Source organism: Mustela nivalis, assembly GCF_964662115.1.
Source record: "Mustela nivalis genome assembly, chromosome: 11".
Taxonomy (NCBI): Eukaryota; Metazoa; Chordata; class Mammalia; order Carnivora; family Mustelidae; genus Mustela; species Mustela nivalis.
In genome coordinates this window covers 19,879,318-19,898,483 of record NC_139030.1, presented here as the reverse complement: position 1 = coordinate 19,898,483, position 19,166 = coordinate 19,879,318, and the positions used below count along the sequence as shown (strand labels likewise).

At 39.7% G+C, this 19,166-nt stretch overlaps 1 protein-coding gene across 3 annotated transcripts in view; it reads left to right on the top strand.

Moving 5' to 3' along the window:
• The window catches only part of LOC309843684 (uncharacterized protein), a 190,792-nt gene that overhangs the window by 123,183 nt on the left and 48,443 nt on the right, over nucleotides 1-19,166 (top strand). Inside the window, exon 5 of one of the 3 annotated variants that reach the window (XM_082689337.1) lies at nucleotides 16,273-16,394. The exons of the other annotated variants lie outside the window; for them this stretch is intronic. Coding sequence (XP_082545463.1) covers nucleotides 16,273-16,394 — 122 coding nt within the window. The remainder of the gene's footprint in view (nucleotides 1-16,272; nucleotides 16,395-19,166) is intronic. 3 annotated transcript variants of the gene reach the window in all.

The window sequence follows — 19,166 nt, the reverse complement described above, 5'->3', positions numbered from 1 at the left end:
GTAAAAATGTTAGATTGGCAGCAGACTTATCCACAGAGACCTGGCAGGCCAGAAGGAACTGGCATGATATATTCAGAGCACTAAATGAGAAAAACATGCAGCCAAGAATACTATATCCAGCTAGGCTATCATTGAAAATAGAAGGAGAGATTAAAAGCTTCCAGGACAAACAAAAACTGAAAGAATTTGCAAACACCAAACCAGCTCTACAGGAAATATTGAAAGGGCTCCTTTAAGCAAAGAGAGAGCCTAAAAGTAGTAGATAAGAAAGGGACAGAGACAATATACAGTAACAGTCACCTTACAGGCAATACAATGGCACTAAATTCATATCTCTCAATAGTTAGCCTGAATGTTAATGGGCTAAATCCCCAATCAAAAGACACAGGGTATCAGAATGGATAAAAAACAAAACCCATCTATATGTTGCCTCCAAGAAACTAATTTCAGACCTGAAGACACCTCCAGATTTAAAGTGAGGGGGTGGAAAATAATTTACCATGGTAATGGACATCAGAAGAAAGCAGGGGTGACAATCATTATATCAGATCAATTAGATTTTAAGCCAAAGACTATAATAAGAGATGAGGAAGGACACTATATCATACTCAAAGGATCTGTCCAACAAGAAGATCTAACAATTTTAAATATTTATGCCCTTAACATGGGAGCAGTCAACTATATAAACCAATTAATAACAAAATCAAATAACACATCAACAATAATACAATAATAGTAGGGGACTTAAACACTCCCCTCACTGAAATGAACAGATCATCCAAGCAAAAGATCAACAAGGAAATAAAGGCCTTAAATGACACACTGGACCAGATGGACATCTCAGATATATTCAGAACATTTCATCCCAAAACAGAATACACATTCTTCACTGGTGCACATGGAAAATTCTCCAGAATAGATCACATCCTGGGTCCTCACACAGGTCTCAACCAGTATCAAAAGATTGGGATCATTGTCTGCATATTTTCAGACCACAATGCTCTGAAGCTAGAACTCAATCACAAAAGGAAATTTGGAAAGAACCCAAATACATGGAGACTAAACAGCATCCTTCTAAAAAATGAATGGGTCAACCAGGAAATTAAAGAAGAATTGAAAAAATTCATGGAAACAAATGATAATGAAAACACAACATTCAGAATCTGTGGGACACAGCAAAGGCAGTCCTGAGAGGAAAATATATAGTGGTACAAGCCTTTCTCAAGAAACAAAAAAGGTCTCAAGTACACAACCTAACCCTACACCTAAAGGAGCTGGAGAAAGAACAATAAAGAAACCGTAAAACCAGCAGGAGAAGAGAAATCATAAAGATCAGAGCAGAAATCAATGAAATAGAAACCAAAAAAACAATAGAACAAATCAATGAAACTAGGAGTTGGTTCTTTTTTTTTTTTAAAGATTTATCTATCTATCTATCTATCTATCTATCTATCTATTTATTTATTTATTTGTAAATTTATTATTTTTTATAAACATGTATTTTTATCCCCAGGGCTACAGGTCTGTGAATCACCAAGTTTACACACTTCACAGCACTCACCAAAGCACATACCCTCCCCAATGTCCATAACCCCACCCCCCTTCTCCGAACCCCCCTCCCCCAGCAACCCTCAGTTTGTTTTGTAAGATTAAGAGTCACTTATGGTTTGTCTCCCTCCCAATCCCATCTTGTTTCATTTATTCTTCTCCTACCCACTTAAGCCCCCATGTTGCATCACCACTTCCTCATATCAGGGAGATCATATGATAGTTGTCTTTCTCTGATTGACTTATTTCGTTAAGCATGATATGCTCTAGTTCCGTCCATGTTGTCGCAAATGGCAAGATTTCATTTCTTTTGATGGATGCATAGTATTCCATTGTGTATATATACCACATCTTCTTGATCCATTCATCCGTTAATGAACATCTACGTTCTTTCCTAGCATTCAGGTGCACTTGCCCCTTTGGATCACTATGTTTGTATCTTTAGGGTAAATACCCAGTAGTGCAATTCCTGGGTCATAGGGCAGTTCTATTTTCAACATTTTGAGGAACCTCCATGCTGCTTTCCAGAGTGGCTGCACCAGCTTGCATTCCCACCAACAGTGTAGGAGGTTTCCCCTTTCTCCACATCCTCGCCAGCATCTGTCATTTCCTGACTTGTTGATTTTAGCCATTCTGACTGGTGTGAGGTGATATCTCATTGTGGTTTTGATTTGTATTTCCCTGATGCTGAGTGATGTGGAGCACTTTTTCATGTGTCTGTTGGCCATCTGGATGTCTTCTTTGCAGAAATGTCTGTTCATGTCTTCTGCCCATTTCTTGATTGGATTATTTGTTCTTTGGGTGTTGAGTTGGCTAAGTTCTTTATAGATTTTGGACACTAGCCCTTTATCTGATATGTTGTTTGCAAATATCTTCTCCCATTTTGTCAGCTATCTTTTGATTTTGTTAACTATTTCCTTTGCTGTGCAAAAGCTTTTGATCTTGATGAAATCCCAATAGTTCATTTTTGCCCTCGCTTCCCTTGCCTTTGGCGATGTTCCTAGGAAGATGTTGCTGCGGCTGAGGTCGAAGAGGTTTCTGCCTGTGTTCTCCACAAGGATTTTGATGGATTCCTTTCTTACATTGAGGTCCTTCATCCATTTTGAGTCTATTTTTGTGTGTGGTGTAAGGAAATGGTCCAATTTCATTTTTCTGCATGTGGCTGTCCAATTTTCCCAACACCATTTATTGAAGAGGCTGTCTTTTTTCCATTGGACATTCTTTCCTGCTTTGTCCAAGATTAGTTGACCATGGAGTTGAGGGTCTATTTTTGGGCTCTCTCTTCTGTTCCATTGATCTATGTGTCTGTTTTTGTGCCAGTACCATGCTGTCTTGATGATGACAGCTTTGTAATAGAGCTTGAAGTCCGGAATTGTAATGGCCCCAACTTTGGCTTTCTTTTTCAATATCCCTTTGGCTATTCGAGGTCTTTTCTGGTTCCATATAAATTTTAGAATTATTTGTTCCATTTCTTTGAAAAAGATGGATGGTACTTTGATAGGAATTGCATTAAATGTGTAGATTGCTTTAGGTAGCATAGACATTTTCACAATATTTATTCTTCCAATCCAGGAGCATGGAATATTTTTCCATTTCTTTGTGTCTTCCTCAATTTCTTTCATGAGTACTTTATAGTTTTCGGAGTATAGATTCTGTGCCTCTTTGGTTAGGTTTATTCCTAGGTATCTTATGGTGTGGGGTGCAATTGTAAATGCGATGGACTCCTTAATTTCTCTTTCTTCTGTCTTGTTGTTGGTGTAGAGAAATGCAACTGATTTCTGTGCATTGATTTTATATCCTGACACTTTACTGAATTCCTGTATAAGTTCTAGCAGTTTTGGAGTGGAGTCTTTTGGGTTTTCCACATATAGTATCATATCATCTGTGAAGAGTGATAGTTTGACTTCTTCTTTGCTGATTTGGATGCCTTTAATTTCCTTTTGTTGTCTGATTGCTGAGGCTAGGACCTCTAGTACTATGTTGAATAGCAGTGGTGATAATGGACATCCCTGCATGTTCCTGACCTTAGCAGAAAAGCTTTCAGTTTTTTTCTCCATTGAGAATGATATTTGCGGTGGGTTTTTCATAGGTGGCTTTGATTATATTGAGGTATGTGCCCTCTATCCCTACACTTTGAAGAGTTTTGATTAGGAAGGGATGCTGTACTTTGTCAAATGCTTTTTCAGCATCTATTGAGAGTATTATATGGTTCTTATTCTTTCTTTTATTAATGTGTTGATCACATTGACTGATTTGCGGATGTTGAACCAACCTTGCAGCCTTGGTTGTGGTGAATAATCCTTTTAATATACGGTTGAATCCTATTGGGTTGTATTTTGGTGAGAATTTTCGCGTCTGTGTTCATCAATGATATTGGTCTATAGCTCTCTTTTTTGGTGGGATCCTTGTCTGGTTTTGGCATCAGGGGTGATGCTGGCCTCATAAAATGAGTTTAGATGTTTTCCTTCCATTTCTATTTTTTTGGAACAGTTTCAGGAGAATAGGGATTACTTCTTCTTTAAATGTTTGGTAGAATTCCCCTGGGAAGCCATCTGGCCCTGGGCTTTTGTTTGTTTGGAGATTTTTTTTTTAATATAATTTTTTATTTTTTTATAAACATATATTTTTATCCCCAGGGGTACAGGTCTGTGAATCACCAGGTTTACACACTTCAAAGCACTCACCAAAACACATACCCTCCCCAATGTCCATAATACCACCCCCTTCTCCCAAATCCCTCCCCCCAGCAACCCTCAGTTTGTTTTGTGAGATTAAGAGTCACTTATGGTTTGTCTCCCTCCTAATCCCATCTTCTTTCATTTATTCTTCTCGTACCCACTTAAGCCCCCATGTTGCATCACCACTTCCTCATATCAGGGAGATCATATGATAGTTGTCTTTCTCCGCTTGACTTATTTCGCTAAGCATGATATGCTCTAGTTCCATCCATGTTGTCGCAAATGGCAAGATTTCATTTCTTTTGATGGCTGCATAGTATTCCATTGTGTATATATACCACATCTTCTTGATCCATTCATCTGTTGATGGACATCTAGGTTCTTTCCATAGTTTGGCTCTTGTGGACATTGCTGCTATAAACATTCGAGTACACGTGCCCCTTTGGATCACTACGTTTGTATCTTTAGGGTAAATACCCAATAGTGCAATTGCTGGGTCATAGACCCATAACCAGTAAGGAGATTGAAACAGTCATTAAAAATCTCCAAACAAACAAAAGCCCAGGGCCAGACGGCTTCCCGGGGGAATTCTACCAAACATTTAAAGAAGAACTAATTCCTATTCTCCTGAAACTGTTCCAAAAAATAGAAATGGAAGGAAAACTTCCAAACTCATTTTATGAGGCCAGCATCACCTTGATCCCAAAACCAGGCAAGGATCCCACCAAAAAAGAGAGCTATAGACCAATATCCTTGATGAACACAGATGCGAAAATACTCAACAAAATACTAGCCTATAGGATTCAACAGTACATTAAAAAGATTATTCACCACGACCAAGTGGGATTTATTCCAGGGCTGCAAGGTTGGTTCAACATCCGCAAATCAGTCAATGTGATCAACACATTAATAAAAGAAAGAATAAGAACCATATGATACTCTCAAGATGCTGAAAAAACATTTAAAAGTACGGCATCCCTTCCTGATCAAAACTCTTCAAAGTGTAGGGATAGGGGGCACATACCTCAATATTACCAAAGCCACCTATGAAAAACCCACCGCAAATATCATTCTCAATGGAGAAAAAAACTGAAAGCTTTTCTGCTAAGGTCAGGAACACGGCAGGGATGTCCATTATCACCACTGCTATTCAACATAGTACTAGAAGTCCTAGCCTCAGCAATCAGACAACAAAAGGAAATTAAAGGCATCCAAATCAGCAAAGAAGAAGTCAAACTATCACTCTTCACAGATGATATGATACTATATGTGGAAAACCCAAAAGACTCCACTCCAAAACTGCTAGAACTTATACAGGAATTCAGTAAAGTGTCAGGATATAAAATCAATGCACAGAAATCAGTTGCATTTCTCTACACCAACAGCAAGACAGAAGAAAGGGAAATTAAGGAGTCAATCCCATTTACAATTGCACCCAAAACCATAAGATACCTAAGAATAAACCTAACCAAAGAGGCACAGAATCTATACTCCGAAAACTATAAAGTACTCATGAAAGAAATTGAGGAAGACACAAAGAAATGGAAAAATATTCCATGCTCCTGGATTGGAAGAATAAATATTGTGAAAATGTCTATGGTACCTAAAGCAATCTACACATTTAATGCAATTCCTATCAAAGTACCATCCATCTTTTTCAAAGAAATGGAACAAATAGTTCTAAAATTTATATGGAACCAGAAAAGACCTCGAATAGCTAAAGGGATATTGAAAAAGAAAGCCAACGTTGGTGGCATCACAATTCCGGTCTTCAAGCTCTATTACAAAGCTGTCATCATCAAGACAGCATGGTACTGGCACAAAAACAGACCCATAGATCAATGGAACAGAATAGAGAGCCCAGAAATAGACTCTCAACTCTATGGTCAACTAATCTTTGACAAAGCAGGAAAGAATGTCCAATGGAAAAAAGACAGCCTCTTCAATAAATGGTGCTGGGAAAATTGGACAGCCACATGCAGAAAAATGAAATTGGACCATTTCCTTACACCACACACAAAAATAGACTCAAAATGGATGAAGGACCTCAATGTGCGAAAGGAATCCATCAAAATCCTTGAGGAGAACACAGGCAGAAACCTCTTCGACCTCAGCCGCAGCAACATCTTCCTAGGAACATCACCAAAGGCAAGGGAAGCAAGGGCAAAAATGAACTATTGGGATTTCATCAAGATCAAAAGCTTTTGCACAGCAAAGGAAACAGTTAACAAAATCAAAAGACAACTGACAGAATGGGAGAAGATATTTGCAAATGACATATCAGATAAGGGACTAGTGTCCAGAATCTATAAAGAACTTAGCCAACTCAACACCCAAAGAACAAATAATCCAATCAAGAAATTAGCAGTGGACATGAACAGACATTTCTGCAAAGAAGACATCCAGATGGCCAACAGACACATGAAAAAGTGCTCCATATCACTCAGCATCAGGGAAATACAAATCAAAACCACAATGCGATATCACCTCACACCAGTCAGAATGGCTAAAATCAACAAGTCAGGAAATGACAGATGCTGGCGAGGATGTGGAGAAAGGGGAACCCTCCTACACTGTTGGTGGGAATGCAAGCTGGTGCAACCTCTCTGTTTGGAGATTTTTAATGACTGTTTCAATCTCCTTACTAGTTATGGGTCTGTTCAGGCTTTCTACTTCCTCCTGGTTCAGTTTTGGCAGTTTATATGTCTCTAGGAATGCATCCATTTCTTCCAGATGTCAGGTTTGTTGGCGTAGAGTTGCTCATAGTATGTTCTTATAATAGTTTGTATTTCTTTGATGTTAGTTGTGATCTCTCCTCTTTCATTCATGATTTTATTTATTTAGGTCCTTTCTCTCTTCTTTTTGATAAGTCTGGCCAGGGGTTTATGAATTTTATTAATTCTTTCAAAGTAGGAGCTGGTTCTTTGAAAGAATTAATAAAATGGATAAACCCCTGGCCAGAGTTATCAAAAAGAAAAGAGAAATGTCCCAAGTAAATAAAATCATGAATGAAAGAAGAGAGATCACAACTAACACCAAAGAAATACAAACTATTATAAGAACATATTATGAGCAACTCTACGCCAACAAATTTGACAATCTGGAAGAAGTGATGCATTCCTAGAGACATATAATCTGCCACAACTGAAACAGGAAGAAATAGAAAACCTGAACAGAGCCATAACTAGTAAGGAGATAGAAACAGTCAACAAAAATCTCCAAACAAACAAAAACCCAGGGCCAGATGGCTTCCCAGGGGAATTCTACCAAATGTTTAAAGAAAAACTAATTCCTATTCTCCTGAAACAGTTCCAAAAAATAGAAAAGGAAGGAAAACTTCCAAACTCATTTTATGAGGCCAGCATCACCTTGATCCCAAAACCAGACAAGGATCCCATCAAAAAAGAGAACTACAGACCAATATCCTTGATGAACACAGATGCAAAAATTCTCATCAAAATACTAGCCAATAGGATTCAACAGTACATTAAAAAGATTATTCACCACGACCAAGTGGGATTTATTCCAGGGCTGCAAGGTTGGCTCAACATCTGCAAAGTGATCAATGTGATCAACACATTAATAAAAGAAAGAATAAGAACCATATGATACTCTCAAGATGCTGAAAAAACATTTAAAAGTACGGCATCCCTTCCTGATCAAAACTCTTCAAAGTGTAGGGATAGGGGGCACATACCTCAATATCATCAAAGCCACCTATGAAAAACCCACCACAAATATCATTCTCAATGGAGAAAAAAACTGAAAGCTTTTCTGCTAAGGTCAGGAACACGGCAGGGATGTCCATTATCACCACTGCTATTCAACATAGTACTAGAAGTCCTAGCCTCAGCAATCAGACAACAAAAGGAAATTAAAGGCATCCAAATCGGCAAAGAAAAAGTCAAACTATCACTCTTCACAGATGATATGATACTATATGTGGAAAACCCAAAAGACTCCACTCCAAAACTGCTAGAACTTGTACAGGAATTCAGTAAAGTGTCAGGATATAAAATCAATGCACAGAAATCAGTTGCATTTCTCTACACCAACAACAAGACAGAAGAAAGAGAAATTAAGGAGTCAATCCCATTTACAATTGCACCCAAAACTATAAGATACCTAGGAATAAACCTAACTAAAGAGGCTAAGAATCTATACTCCGAAAACTATAAAGTACTCATGAAAGAAATTGAGGAAGACACAAAGAAATGGAAAAATGTTCCATGCTCCTGGATTGGAAGACCAAATAGTGTGAAAATGTCTATGCTACCTAATGCAATCTACACATTTAATGCAATTCCTATAAAAATACCATCCTTTTTTTTCAAAGAAATAGAAGAAAAAACTCTAAAATTTATATGGAACCAGAAAAGACCTCGAATAGCCAAAGAAATATTGAAAAAGAAAGACAAAGTTGGGGCCATCACATTTCCAGACTTCAGGCTCTATTACAAAGCTGTCATCATCAAGACAGCATGGTACTGGCACAAAAACAGACAAATAAATCAATGGAACAGAATAGAGAGCCCAGAAATAGACCCTCAACTCTATGGTCAACTAATCTTGGACAAAGCAGGAAAGAATGTCCAATGGAAAAAAGACAGCCTCTTCAATAAATGATGTTGGGAAAATTGGACAGCCACATGCAGAAAAATGAAATTGGTCCATTTCCTTACAACACACACGAAAATAGACTCAAAATGTATAAAGAACTTCAATGTGAGAAAGGAATCCATCAAAATCCTTGAGGAGAACACAGGCAGCAACCTCTTCGACCTCAGCCGCAGCAACATCTTCCTAGGAACATCGCCAAAGGCAAGGGAAGCGAGGACAAAAATGAACTATTGGGATCTCATCAAGATCAAAACTTTTGCACAGCAAAGGAAACAGTTAACAAAACCAAAAGACAGCTGACAAAATGGGAGAAGATATTTGCAAACGACATATCAGATAAAGGGCTAGTGTCCAAAATCTATAAAGAACTTAGCCAACTCAACACCCAAAGAACAAATAATCCAATCAAGAAATGGGCAGAAGACATGAACAGACATTTCTGCAAAGAAGACATCCAGATGGCCAACAGACACATGAAAAAGTGCTCCACATCACTCAGCATCAGGGAAATACAAATCAAAACCACAATGGGATATCACCTCACACCAGTCAGAATGGCTCAAATTAACAAGTCAGGAAATGACAGATGCTGGTGAGGATGTGGAGAAAGAGGAACCCTCCTACACTGTTGGTGGGAATGCAAGCTGGTGCAACCACTCTGGAAAACAGCTTGGAGGTTCCTCAAAATGTTGAAAATAGGACTACCCTATGACCCAGGAATTGCACTACTGGGTATTTACCCTAATGATACAAACATAGTGATCCGAAGGGGCACGTGCACCCAAATGTTTATAGCAGCAATGTCCACAATAGCCAACTATGGAAAGAACCTAGATGACCATCAACTGATGAATGGATAAAGAAGATGTGGTATATATACACAATGGAATACTAGGCAGCCATCAAAAGAAATGAAATCTTGTCATTTGTGACGACGTGGATGGAACTAGAGGGTATCATGCTTAGCAAAATAAGTCAATCAGAGAAAGACAACTATCATATGATCTCCCTGATATGAAGAAGTGGAGATGCAACATGGGGGGTTAAGAGGGTAGGAGAAGAATGAATGAAACAAGATCTGAGAGAGAAAACCGTAAGTTTTTGAGAGAGACAAACCATAAGTGACTCTTAATCTCACAAAACAAACTGAGAGTTGCTGGGGGGAGGGTGTTTTGAAGAGGGGGATAAGGTTATGGACATTGGGGAGGGTATGTGCTATGGTGAGTGCTGTGAAGTGTGTAAACCTGGCGATTCACAGACCTGTACCCCTGGGGATAAAAATACATTATATGTTTATTTTTTAAAAAAAGTAAGTAGCAGATAAACTGTACCTATTGAGACTTGTGTCTATTGAGCACATAAACTGTAGCTATTGGATAGCTGACATTTTCTTGAGAATTAAAATGAATCTGTTGTTTTAAAGAAAACAACCAGCAATATATCTTACCAATGATAGGATTCTAACATGCTTTCCAAAAATAGAATTTTGTGAAATTTGCATCCACACCCATGAATTTAATAGCTTCCTAATACTTAACAGACTTTTCTGATAAGATTGGTAATAATATAAATGAATGTGATTTTTAAAGTGCTATATAATGGGGGCACCTGGGTGGCTCAGTGGGGTTAGAGCCTCTGCCTTTGGCTCAGGTCATGATCCCAGGGTCCTGGGATTGAGCCCCGCATCAGGCTCTCTGCTCAGTGGGAGCTTGCTTCCTCCTCTCTCTCTGCCTGCCTCTCTGTCTACTTGTGACCTCTTTCTGTCAAATAAAGAAATAAAATCCTTAAGAAATGCTCTATAAAGGCGCTCAATGGGTTAAAGCCTTTGCCTTAAGCTTGGGTCATGATCCCAGGGTCCTCAGATCGAGCCCCGATTCAGGCTCTCTACTCAGCGGGAAGCCTGCTTCCCTTCCTTTCTCTGCCTGCCTCTCTGCCTGCTTGTGATCTGTGTCTGTGTAATAAATAAATAAAAATATTTTTTAAAATATTATATAATGAAATGTGTTAGCATTTGGGAGATCTGTATACTTCAGAGAAACAATATTTTCCAGGTATTGGAATACATGCATTATAAAATCATTCCAAAACGAGATAGACCAGTGAATTTTAATGTAACAGAGTACAAAAATTCTTTGACCTGATTTCAGATTCCATGTTGCAACTAACTTTTAAGAAACTACCACTTGTCAAGTTTCAATGTGCTATTAAAGAAGAATATCTAAAATTATCTGAAAAGGCTACTGTAATAGTCTTCTCTTTTCTCACTATATGAGCCCAGATAATCTTCATATCCTCTAACCAAAACTACATATCGCAACAAAATGTGTGTACAAACAGATGTAAGAATCCAGCAGTGTTTTACTCTGCCACATATTAAAGAGATTTGAAAAATTAAAGACACTGCCACACTTCTTTCCCCACCCCCTTTTATTTAAATTTAAAATTTTTAATTTAAAACTTTTAATTTAAAGTATTTCTATAAAATGTTATGTTAATGTGAAATGGAATTTTTAAAATGTGAGCTAAATATTTGAATTAATAATATATTAATAATGTATACCATATAATATATAATAAGATACATAAAATATCAGTTAAAGTAGGGGCACCTGGGTGGCTCATTCGGTTAAGCATCCAACTTGTGATTTTGGCTCAGGTCATGATGTCAGGGTCCTGAGCCCTGCATCAGGCTCCACACTGGGCATGGAAGCTGCTTAAGATTCTCTCTCTCCCCTTTTGCCCTGCCTGCTGCTCAAGTGTGCACACACACTCTCTCTCTCTCTCAAAAAAAAAGTTAAAATAATAAAATATTATGTATTATAACATCTTAGTTTCTACATCTGAAACTAATATAACGGTGCATGTTAATGATACTGGAATTAAAATTAAAAAATCTTAGTTTCAATTTCTAACATAGTAAGTATTCATAGATATAATGCACATAAACAAAAGCTCTTTGGGGGCCCTTAGCAATTTTTAAGTATGAAAAGAGTTGTGGAGACTAAAATGTTTGAGAACCACTGTTCTCAAATATAAGACAGTTAGTATAACCCTTATCCAGAAAGAGCAGAATTAAGCAATGAAGAATGGTTTAATAAAGATGATTTTCCTTACTGGTGGGCAGCATTTTCAGAGATAAATACATTTAAATAACATGTAGTTAACTGCATTGGTAACTAAGCAGATAATCAATTTAACCAGAAACCAGTGAGCAAGTAATTGCCTAAATATTCCTGTTCTGATTATCCCTTGATTATATTACCCTCTTGGGAAAAACCAAAATGGAATTATAATAAGGCCAAATCTTCTGCTGTCCCTGCCTAGGCTCCAACTCCAGATCATTCAGCAATACCTCAGGGTCTCAGTAGGTGTTCCAATTAAAGGACAGTGTTGACGTCTATAGAAAAGGAAGCAGTAAAATTGACAGGTAGCTTCAGTAGTAAATGGCATTCAATTGGTGCCCGAAGCATTCAACAGGGTATCAAGGTCTTTACATACTCTTGACAGACTGATACTCCAAATTCTGCCCATCATTGATATTGGTGTGCAGCTTCCTGCTATAAACTTGATTTGGCACTGTCGGTAGTCATTTGGTCCTCAAAACCAAAGACAGTAATACAAGGATGGCAGCCTCAGCAAAATTGAAGTCAACATCATGCCAAGATTTATACAAACTCTTTGCAAACAATCTTCATTTGGTCACTTTTCTGTGTTTTTTGGTAGTTAGTATCAAATATGGGTTTCAAACTATGGAAAACCTGGTTTGTAATTTATGCCACCAAAATGTAATAAGAAAATCAGACTAAGACCCATTTGTATTTTGCAAAGCCTCCTTGATTTTCCTGCATGATTTTGTTTTGCATCCAGTTTTGCCAACCCCAAATCAGATTCTTCGTTGGAAATGTCTGTGGTTGCTTTTCTCAGGTCAGCATGTGACAAAGACATAGGTATTGATCTCAGTAATGCCTGCCCAGAAGCTGCCTTGATGAGACCTCAGGAGGGGTGATTTGGTAGTTGGCTGAGGAGGCTAATCTCCTGCTACAGCTACAGAACAAAGTGAAAAAGAATTGATATTTCTGACTTTTATTCTGGTGGTGGATTTTGCTTGGTTCTCCTGTGAGCTCTGGGGATTTTAAAATATCTCTTGAATATAAACAGGCATTAATTTTTTGGATCGAGGTGGACTCTCAGAGATCTGGTCCCACACCACCACTTGCTGCTGAGAAGATCGAAGCTAAGAAAGGAAGAGGAATTGAGAGCCTGGGATCAGACAGTGGTCAAACTGGGATTCTCAGTCTCTTTTCTTTCTACCACCTTACAACTGCAGGAACCTCAAATACCTAGAGTCAGTAACTGTCTCTAGCTCTTAGACTTGGGTCTTTTGGCTGCAGCCTGGTGCCACTGCAGTCATGGTGTGATGGACATTTGTAGTGTTTTCCTCCTTCAGATTTTTTCCTCTACCTAATATTATCTACTCCTCTTTCCCCACTGTTCATCTGGTTTCAGTGGACAAACTACACCCTTTGATTCCAACCCGGGCAGTAGTGGCGAAGATGATTGGTAGAGCTATGAACATGTGACCTGAATCAGACCAGTCAGATTCAGTCTCAGGTCCTTGTTGCTAAGGCGGATGGTGTTTATTTGGTAGGATGTAAAATTGGAAGAATTTGTGTTCTTTTTGCTACCACTTGGGAAAAGCCTGGCTAAAAAGCAAACCAACTCTGAGGAAAGCAGAGCTGAGGAAGAGAATGAAAGAAAATCTGAGAGAGGCAGGAAGGGAGAGGAAGAGAGGCAAAGGGGAAAAAGAGGGAAAGTGATAGGAAAAGAGGGAGAAAAAGAGAGAGAAAGGGAGAAAGAGATTGAGATTTCTGGTGACACCCTTTGAGCACCTGAATCCCACTGCATTTGAAGTAAAATCCATCCCTAGACTTTTTATGTGGTTAACAGCCAATACATTGCTTCTTGTCTCAAGGCACTTTAAGTGATAGGGATCACTTGCTATTGAAACTTGGTTTCCTTGGTATGCTAAAATCCTGCTTACCGGCCAAAGTTTGAAGTTCCAGGATGACTCTCCTTTGGAATATTTAAAAAGTGCTAGTTGGCTGGGATGATTTAGTCTGCGGGGCATCCTGATGGAACTTGTTGATGAATTTTGTCTGCTGGAGCAAAGATCTCACTCTTGCCTGCCAAGCATCCCAAGCCCCTGAACTGTAGATCATGTTGATGGCCTCTGTATCAATCAAGGGTTATGGCAGAAACGGATGGCACATTCAAAATAGACAACTTGAGAGTCTTTAATTAAGGGACTGTTTACAAAATAGTGACCAGGGAGCAGGGAAGGTACTGGGATAGTGCAATACCCCAAGGCTGGAAACAGAGAGGTGTAGCTACTTCTCTTAGGCCTGAAGGGATAGAAGGAAGAGTAGTTCCCAGAACCCAGAGATAAAAAGGATCTGTGTGGAGCTGTGACTTTCAGTGAAGGAAGCAGGGGAAGAAATGTTCCATTGAAAATGGATTTATCGGGATACCTGGGTAGTTCAGTTGGTTAAGTGTCTGCTTTCAGCTCAGGTCTTGATCCCAGGGTCCTGGGATCAAGTCTGGCATCAGGTTCCCTGCTCAGCGGGGAGGCTGCTTCTCCCTCTTTCTCTGGCCCTCCCCTTGGCTTATGCTCTCTCTCTCTCTCTCAAATAAATAAAATCTTAAAAAGAAAGAAAGAAAGAAAATGGATTTATCCTGAAGCTCTTGAAATCAAAGCCTGAAGGCTCCTCACTCACAAGGGCCCCTGGGTACCGACTGCTGCCAGGAGTCATAAAGTATGCAGTGTAGGGAAGCAAAACTAGCTAGCAAATGGAAGTATTTCTCTATAAGCATTTTTGATAAATTGTCTAAAGAGACCTCATATTAAAGGGAAAATGTTTGGTCTGATTTCTTTTCTCATTCTAAATACATATTCATCCTTATATCTAATTATACATTATTAATTCTATTTTCTTTTTTTAATGTAATTTTATTTTTTCAGTGTTCCAAGATTCATTGTTTATGTACCACACCCAGTGCTCCATGCAATATGTGCCCTCTTTAACACCCATCACCAGGCTCACCCATTCCCCCAACCCCTCCCCTCTAAAACCTTCACTTTGTGATTTTGTATTTTCTTAAAGAGAGCCCACAAATGATGTAAGCTTTAGGTTCCACTTAACCTGGATTTGCTTCAGTGTTACTCTCCTTGCATCCTTCCTTGGACCTGACGAAATCAAAGATGAAAACACACAATCCCTGCCCTCAAGGGACTTAGAGTCTAGTGGGGAAATACAGACAGGCCTCCTCCCACAGCCCCAAGACAACTTTCTGCTAGGTCCCATATCACCCCATGCAAGAATTATATATCATAGCCCTTATTGCATTGGCTTGTCGATATCTGGGTTCTTTTTTGTCTCACTCCAATAATCTAGGAACTTCTTGGGGGCAGGAAGTGGTGTCTTTGATCATTATAGCCCTCACACCAGCAGAGGTAAGAGGAGTAAATGAATGCATGCATGCGAGCACTTGGAACCAGTATTAATGAGGGAGCAGAAGGCAAGGTGAGGGCAAAGCACAAGATGACACCCTGGGTGGGATCTGGGTGACATTCCTCAGGAAGTTCTGGCTGCCCTAGTAAAAAGGAAAAGGAAAAACAAATGGTTAACTGATACAGATCACAGTCACACAGGACATATCTCCATCAGTGTGCAATTGTCTTCATGACTTCATGATTTACAAAATATAAAGCAATTTCCAGAAACCTAGACTCCATTTCCTGGAGCCCTAACAGCACCCTTATCACCACAGGTAGAAAATCATATATAACCAGCCACTCCTCAGAACCCCAGTCTTTCTGCCCTCAGGTCCTGTCCCTGGGCTTTAATAAAACCACATTTTTGCACAAAATACATCTCAGGAATACTTTCTTGGCTGTCAGCTCCAAACTCCACCACTTCAAACCACATCGGTATGATGCCTTTTTTACATAGGCTAACTTGAGTAATCACTTACAAACAAAACAGTCCTAATAATTGACATTTAGCTCTTTTACCTATATATTTGGTTAAAGTTCCGTGTAAAAACAGACAGGAGCAAATCTTACAATGATACAATAGCTAACATTCATCAAGCACTTACTGTGTGCCAGACACTGTTCTAACAGCTTGTTTCATCCTCACAGTAACTTATAAGGGAATATATCCTTATTTTACAGATGGGTAAACTGAGGCACCTAATGAGCCACACTTCCATCCACTTTGTGTTCAACACAATTCTTGCTCTTAAGAAAATATTATGAAGACCTTGACTCCTATTTGGGAGGTCACCATTTAAATGAACTATTGTATATATTTTTTAACTATTGTATTTTTAAGGCTTCAAAGTGTGTTTGTATTTCTGCTTCCAGGAGGAGTGTCTCATGGAGGCCTGGAGAGAATAAGAGACTGATGACAGCTACAGTACAGGATCACAAAGGAAAAGTCAGTAGTAGGCTGCTATCACGTGAGGAAGCCTCTGTGTGGAAGGAAGGTTAGAAGGACTGGTTTCTCTCTGCAAGACTAACTAAATCATCAAGGCTAGCACGCTACCTTCAGAAATCTAGACTCCAGCAGAAAGAAGCCAGGTTAGGAAATAAGGGCGTGTTGCCATGGCAGAGGAGGTGGGGAGTTGGCTCTTAAGCTATCTCCTGGCAACCATTTGACAAGGAGCCACACTTGACTTTGAATAGCAGGCAAGGAAGCTACCACTCCAGGATCATTTGAAAGGGACTTTTTTTTTTTTTTTTTTAAGATTTATTTGTTAGAGAGAGCACAAGCAGGAGGAGCAGCAGGCAGAGGGAGAAGCTGGTTCCCCGCAGAGCAGGGAGCCTGATGCGGGACTCAATTCCAGGACCCTGGAATCATGAACTGAGCTGAAGGCAGATGCCCAATCAACCGTGCCACCCAGGCACCCCTTGAAAGGGAACTTTAATCAAGCCCTCATTGGTGCCCTGGGAGAAGCCCAAATTTATTAATAGAAAACAAATATAATGTCAGGCGCCCCTAACATATATCTCAGAAGACCATTTTCTCAGTCAGAATAGCCCTGAAAATAATGGAGGTTTTACTCAGAAAGAGCATTCCACTTTAGCTTTCTGAAAGCAGCAAGTCCCATGTCTAGGAGGATTCATTTTTGTTTGCAGATTCCTCCACCTGGATGCCAAATCATGGGGGTGATGGAATCTGAGATCCCTTCTGGAGCAGAGTTGCCAACAATTATGCCCTTGTCCAATAAAAGGAGAAAAGCTTCCTTTGGAAAGAGGAGTGTTGTTTGTGGTGACTGTCCTGGCTTACTTGGACTTTGCTGGTGTTAGTGCCAGTCCCAGGAAACCTATCAGTCCCAACCAATCTGGAATGGTTGACCAGGACTGTCCTTGTTTTATTTTTATTTTTTTAAAAGATTTTATTTATCTGAGAGAGAGAGAGAGAGAGAGAGAGAGAGACAGAGACAGAGAGCATGGGAGAGAGCACAAGCAGGGTGGAGAAGCAGAGGGAAAGGAGAAGCAGGCTCCCTGCTAAAAAGGGAGCCTGATGCAGGGCTCCATCCCAGGACCTTGGGATCATGACCTGAGCTGAAGGCAGACACTTACCTGACTGAGTCAACAGAGGTGCCCCAAGAGTGTTTTAAAAGTGAAAGTCCTGCATCCTGGGTGCCTGTCTTTTTTTCTTTTCTCCTTCTCCTTCTCCTTCTCCTTCTCCTTCTCCTTCTCCTTCTCCTTCTCCTTCTCCTCCTCCTCCTCCTCCTCCTCCTCCTCCTCCTCCTTCTTCTTCTTCTTCTTTTTAATAAACATATAATGTATTTTTATGCCCAGGGGTACAGGTCTGTGAATCGCCAGGTTTACACACTTCACAGCACTCACCATAGTGCATACCCTCCCCAATGTCCATAACCCCATCCCCCTCTCTCAAACCCCCTCCCCCCAGCAACCCTCAGTTTGTTTTGTGAGATTAAGAGTTACTTATGGCTTGTCTCCCTCCCAATCCCATCTTGTTTCATTCATTCTTCTCCTACCCCCTTAGCCCCCCATGTTGCATCTCCACTTCCTCATATCAGGGAGATCATATGATAGTTGTCTTTCTCTGATTGACTTATTTCGCTAAGCATGATACCCTGTAGTTCCATCCACATCGTCACAAATGGCAAGATTTCATTTCTTTTGATGGCTGCATAGTATTCCATTGTGTATATATACCACATCTTCTTTATCCATTCATCTGTTGATGGACATCTAGGTTCTTTCCTTAGTTTGGCTATTGTAGACATTGCTGCTATAAACATTCGGGTGCACATGCTCCTTCGGATCACTACGTTTGTATCTTTAGAGTAAATACCCAGTAGTGCAATTGCTGGGTGGTAGGATAGTTCTATTTTCAACATTTTGAGGACCCTCCAAGCTGTTTTCCAGAGTGGTTGCACCAGCTTGCATTCCCACCAACAGTGTAGAGGGTTCCCTTTTCTCCTCATCCACGCCAGCATCTGTCATTTCCTGACTTGTTAATTTGAGCCATTCTGACTGGTGTGAGGTGATATCTCATTGTGGTTTTGATTTGTATTTCCCTGATGCTGAGTGATGTGGAGCACTTTTTCATGTGTCTTTTGGCCATCTGGATGTCTTCTTTGCAGAAATGTCTGTTCATGTCTTCTGCCCATTTCTTGATTGGATTATTTGTTCTTTGGGTGTTGAGTTGGCTAAGTTCTTTATAGATTTTGGACACTAGCCCTTTATCTGATATGTCGTTTGCAAATATCTTCTCCCTTTCTGTCAGCTGTCTTTTGGTTTTGATAACTGTTTCCTTTGCTGTGCAAAAGCTTTTGATCTTGATGAAATCCCAATAGTTCATTTTTGCCCTTGCTTCCCTTGCCTTTGGCGATGTTCCTAGGAAGATGTTGCTGCGGCTGAGGTCGAAGAGGTTTCTGCCTGTGTTCTCCTCAAGGATTTTGATGGATTCCTTTCTCACATTGAGGTCCTTCATCTATTTTGAGTTTATTTTTGTGTGTGGTGTAAGGAAATAGTCCAATTTCATTTTTCTGCATGTGGCTGTCCAATTTTCCCAACACCATTTATTGAAGAGGCTGTCTTTTTTCCATTGGACATTCTTTTCTGCTTTGTCCAAGATTAGTTGACCATGGAGTTGAGGGTCTGTTTCTGGGCTCTCTATTCTGTTCCATTGATCTATGTGTCTGTTTTTGTGCCAGTACCATGGTGTCTTGATGATGACAACTTTGTAATAGAGCTTGAAGTCCGGAATTGTGATGCCACCA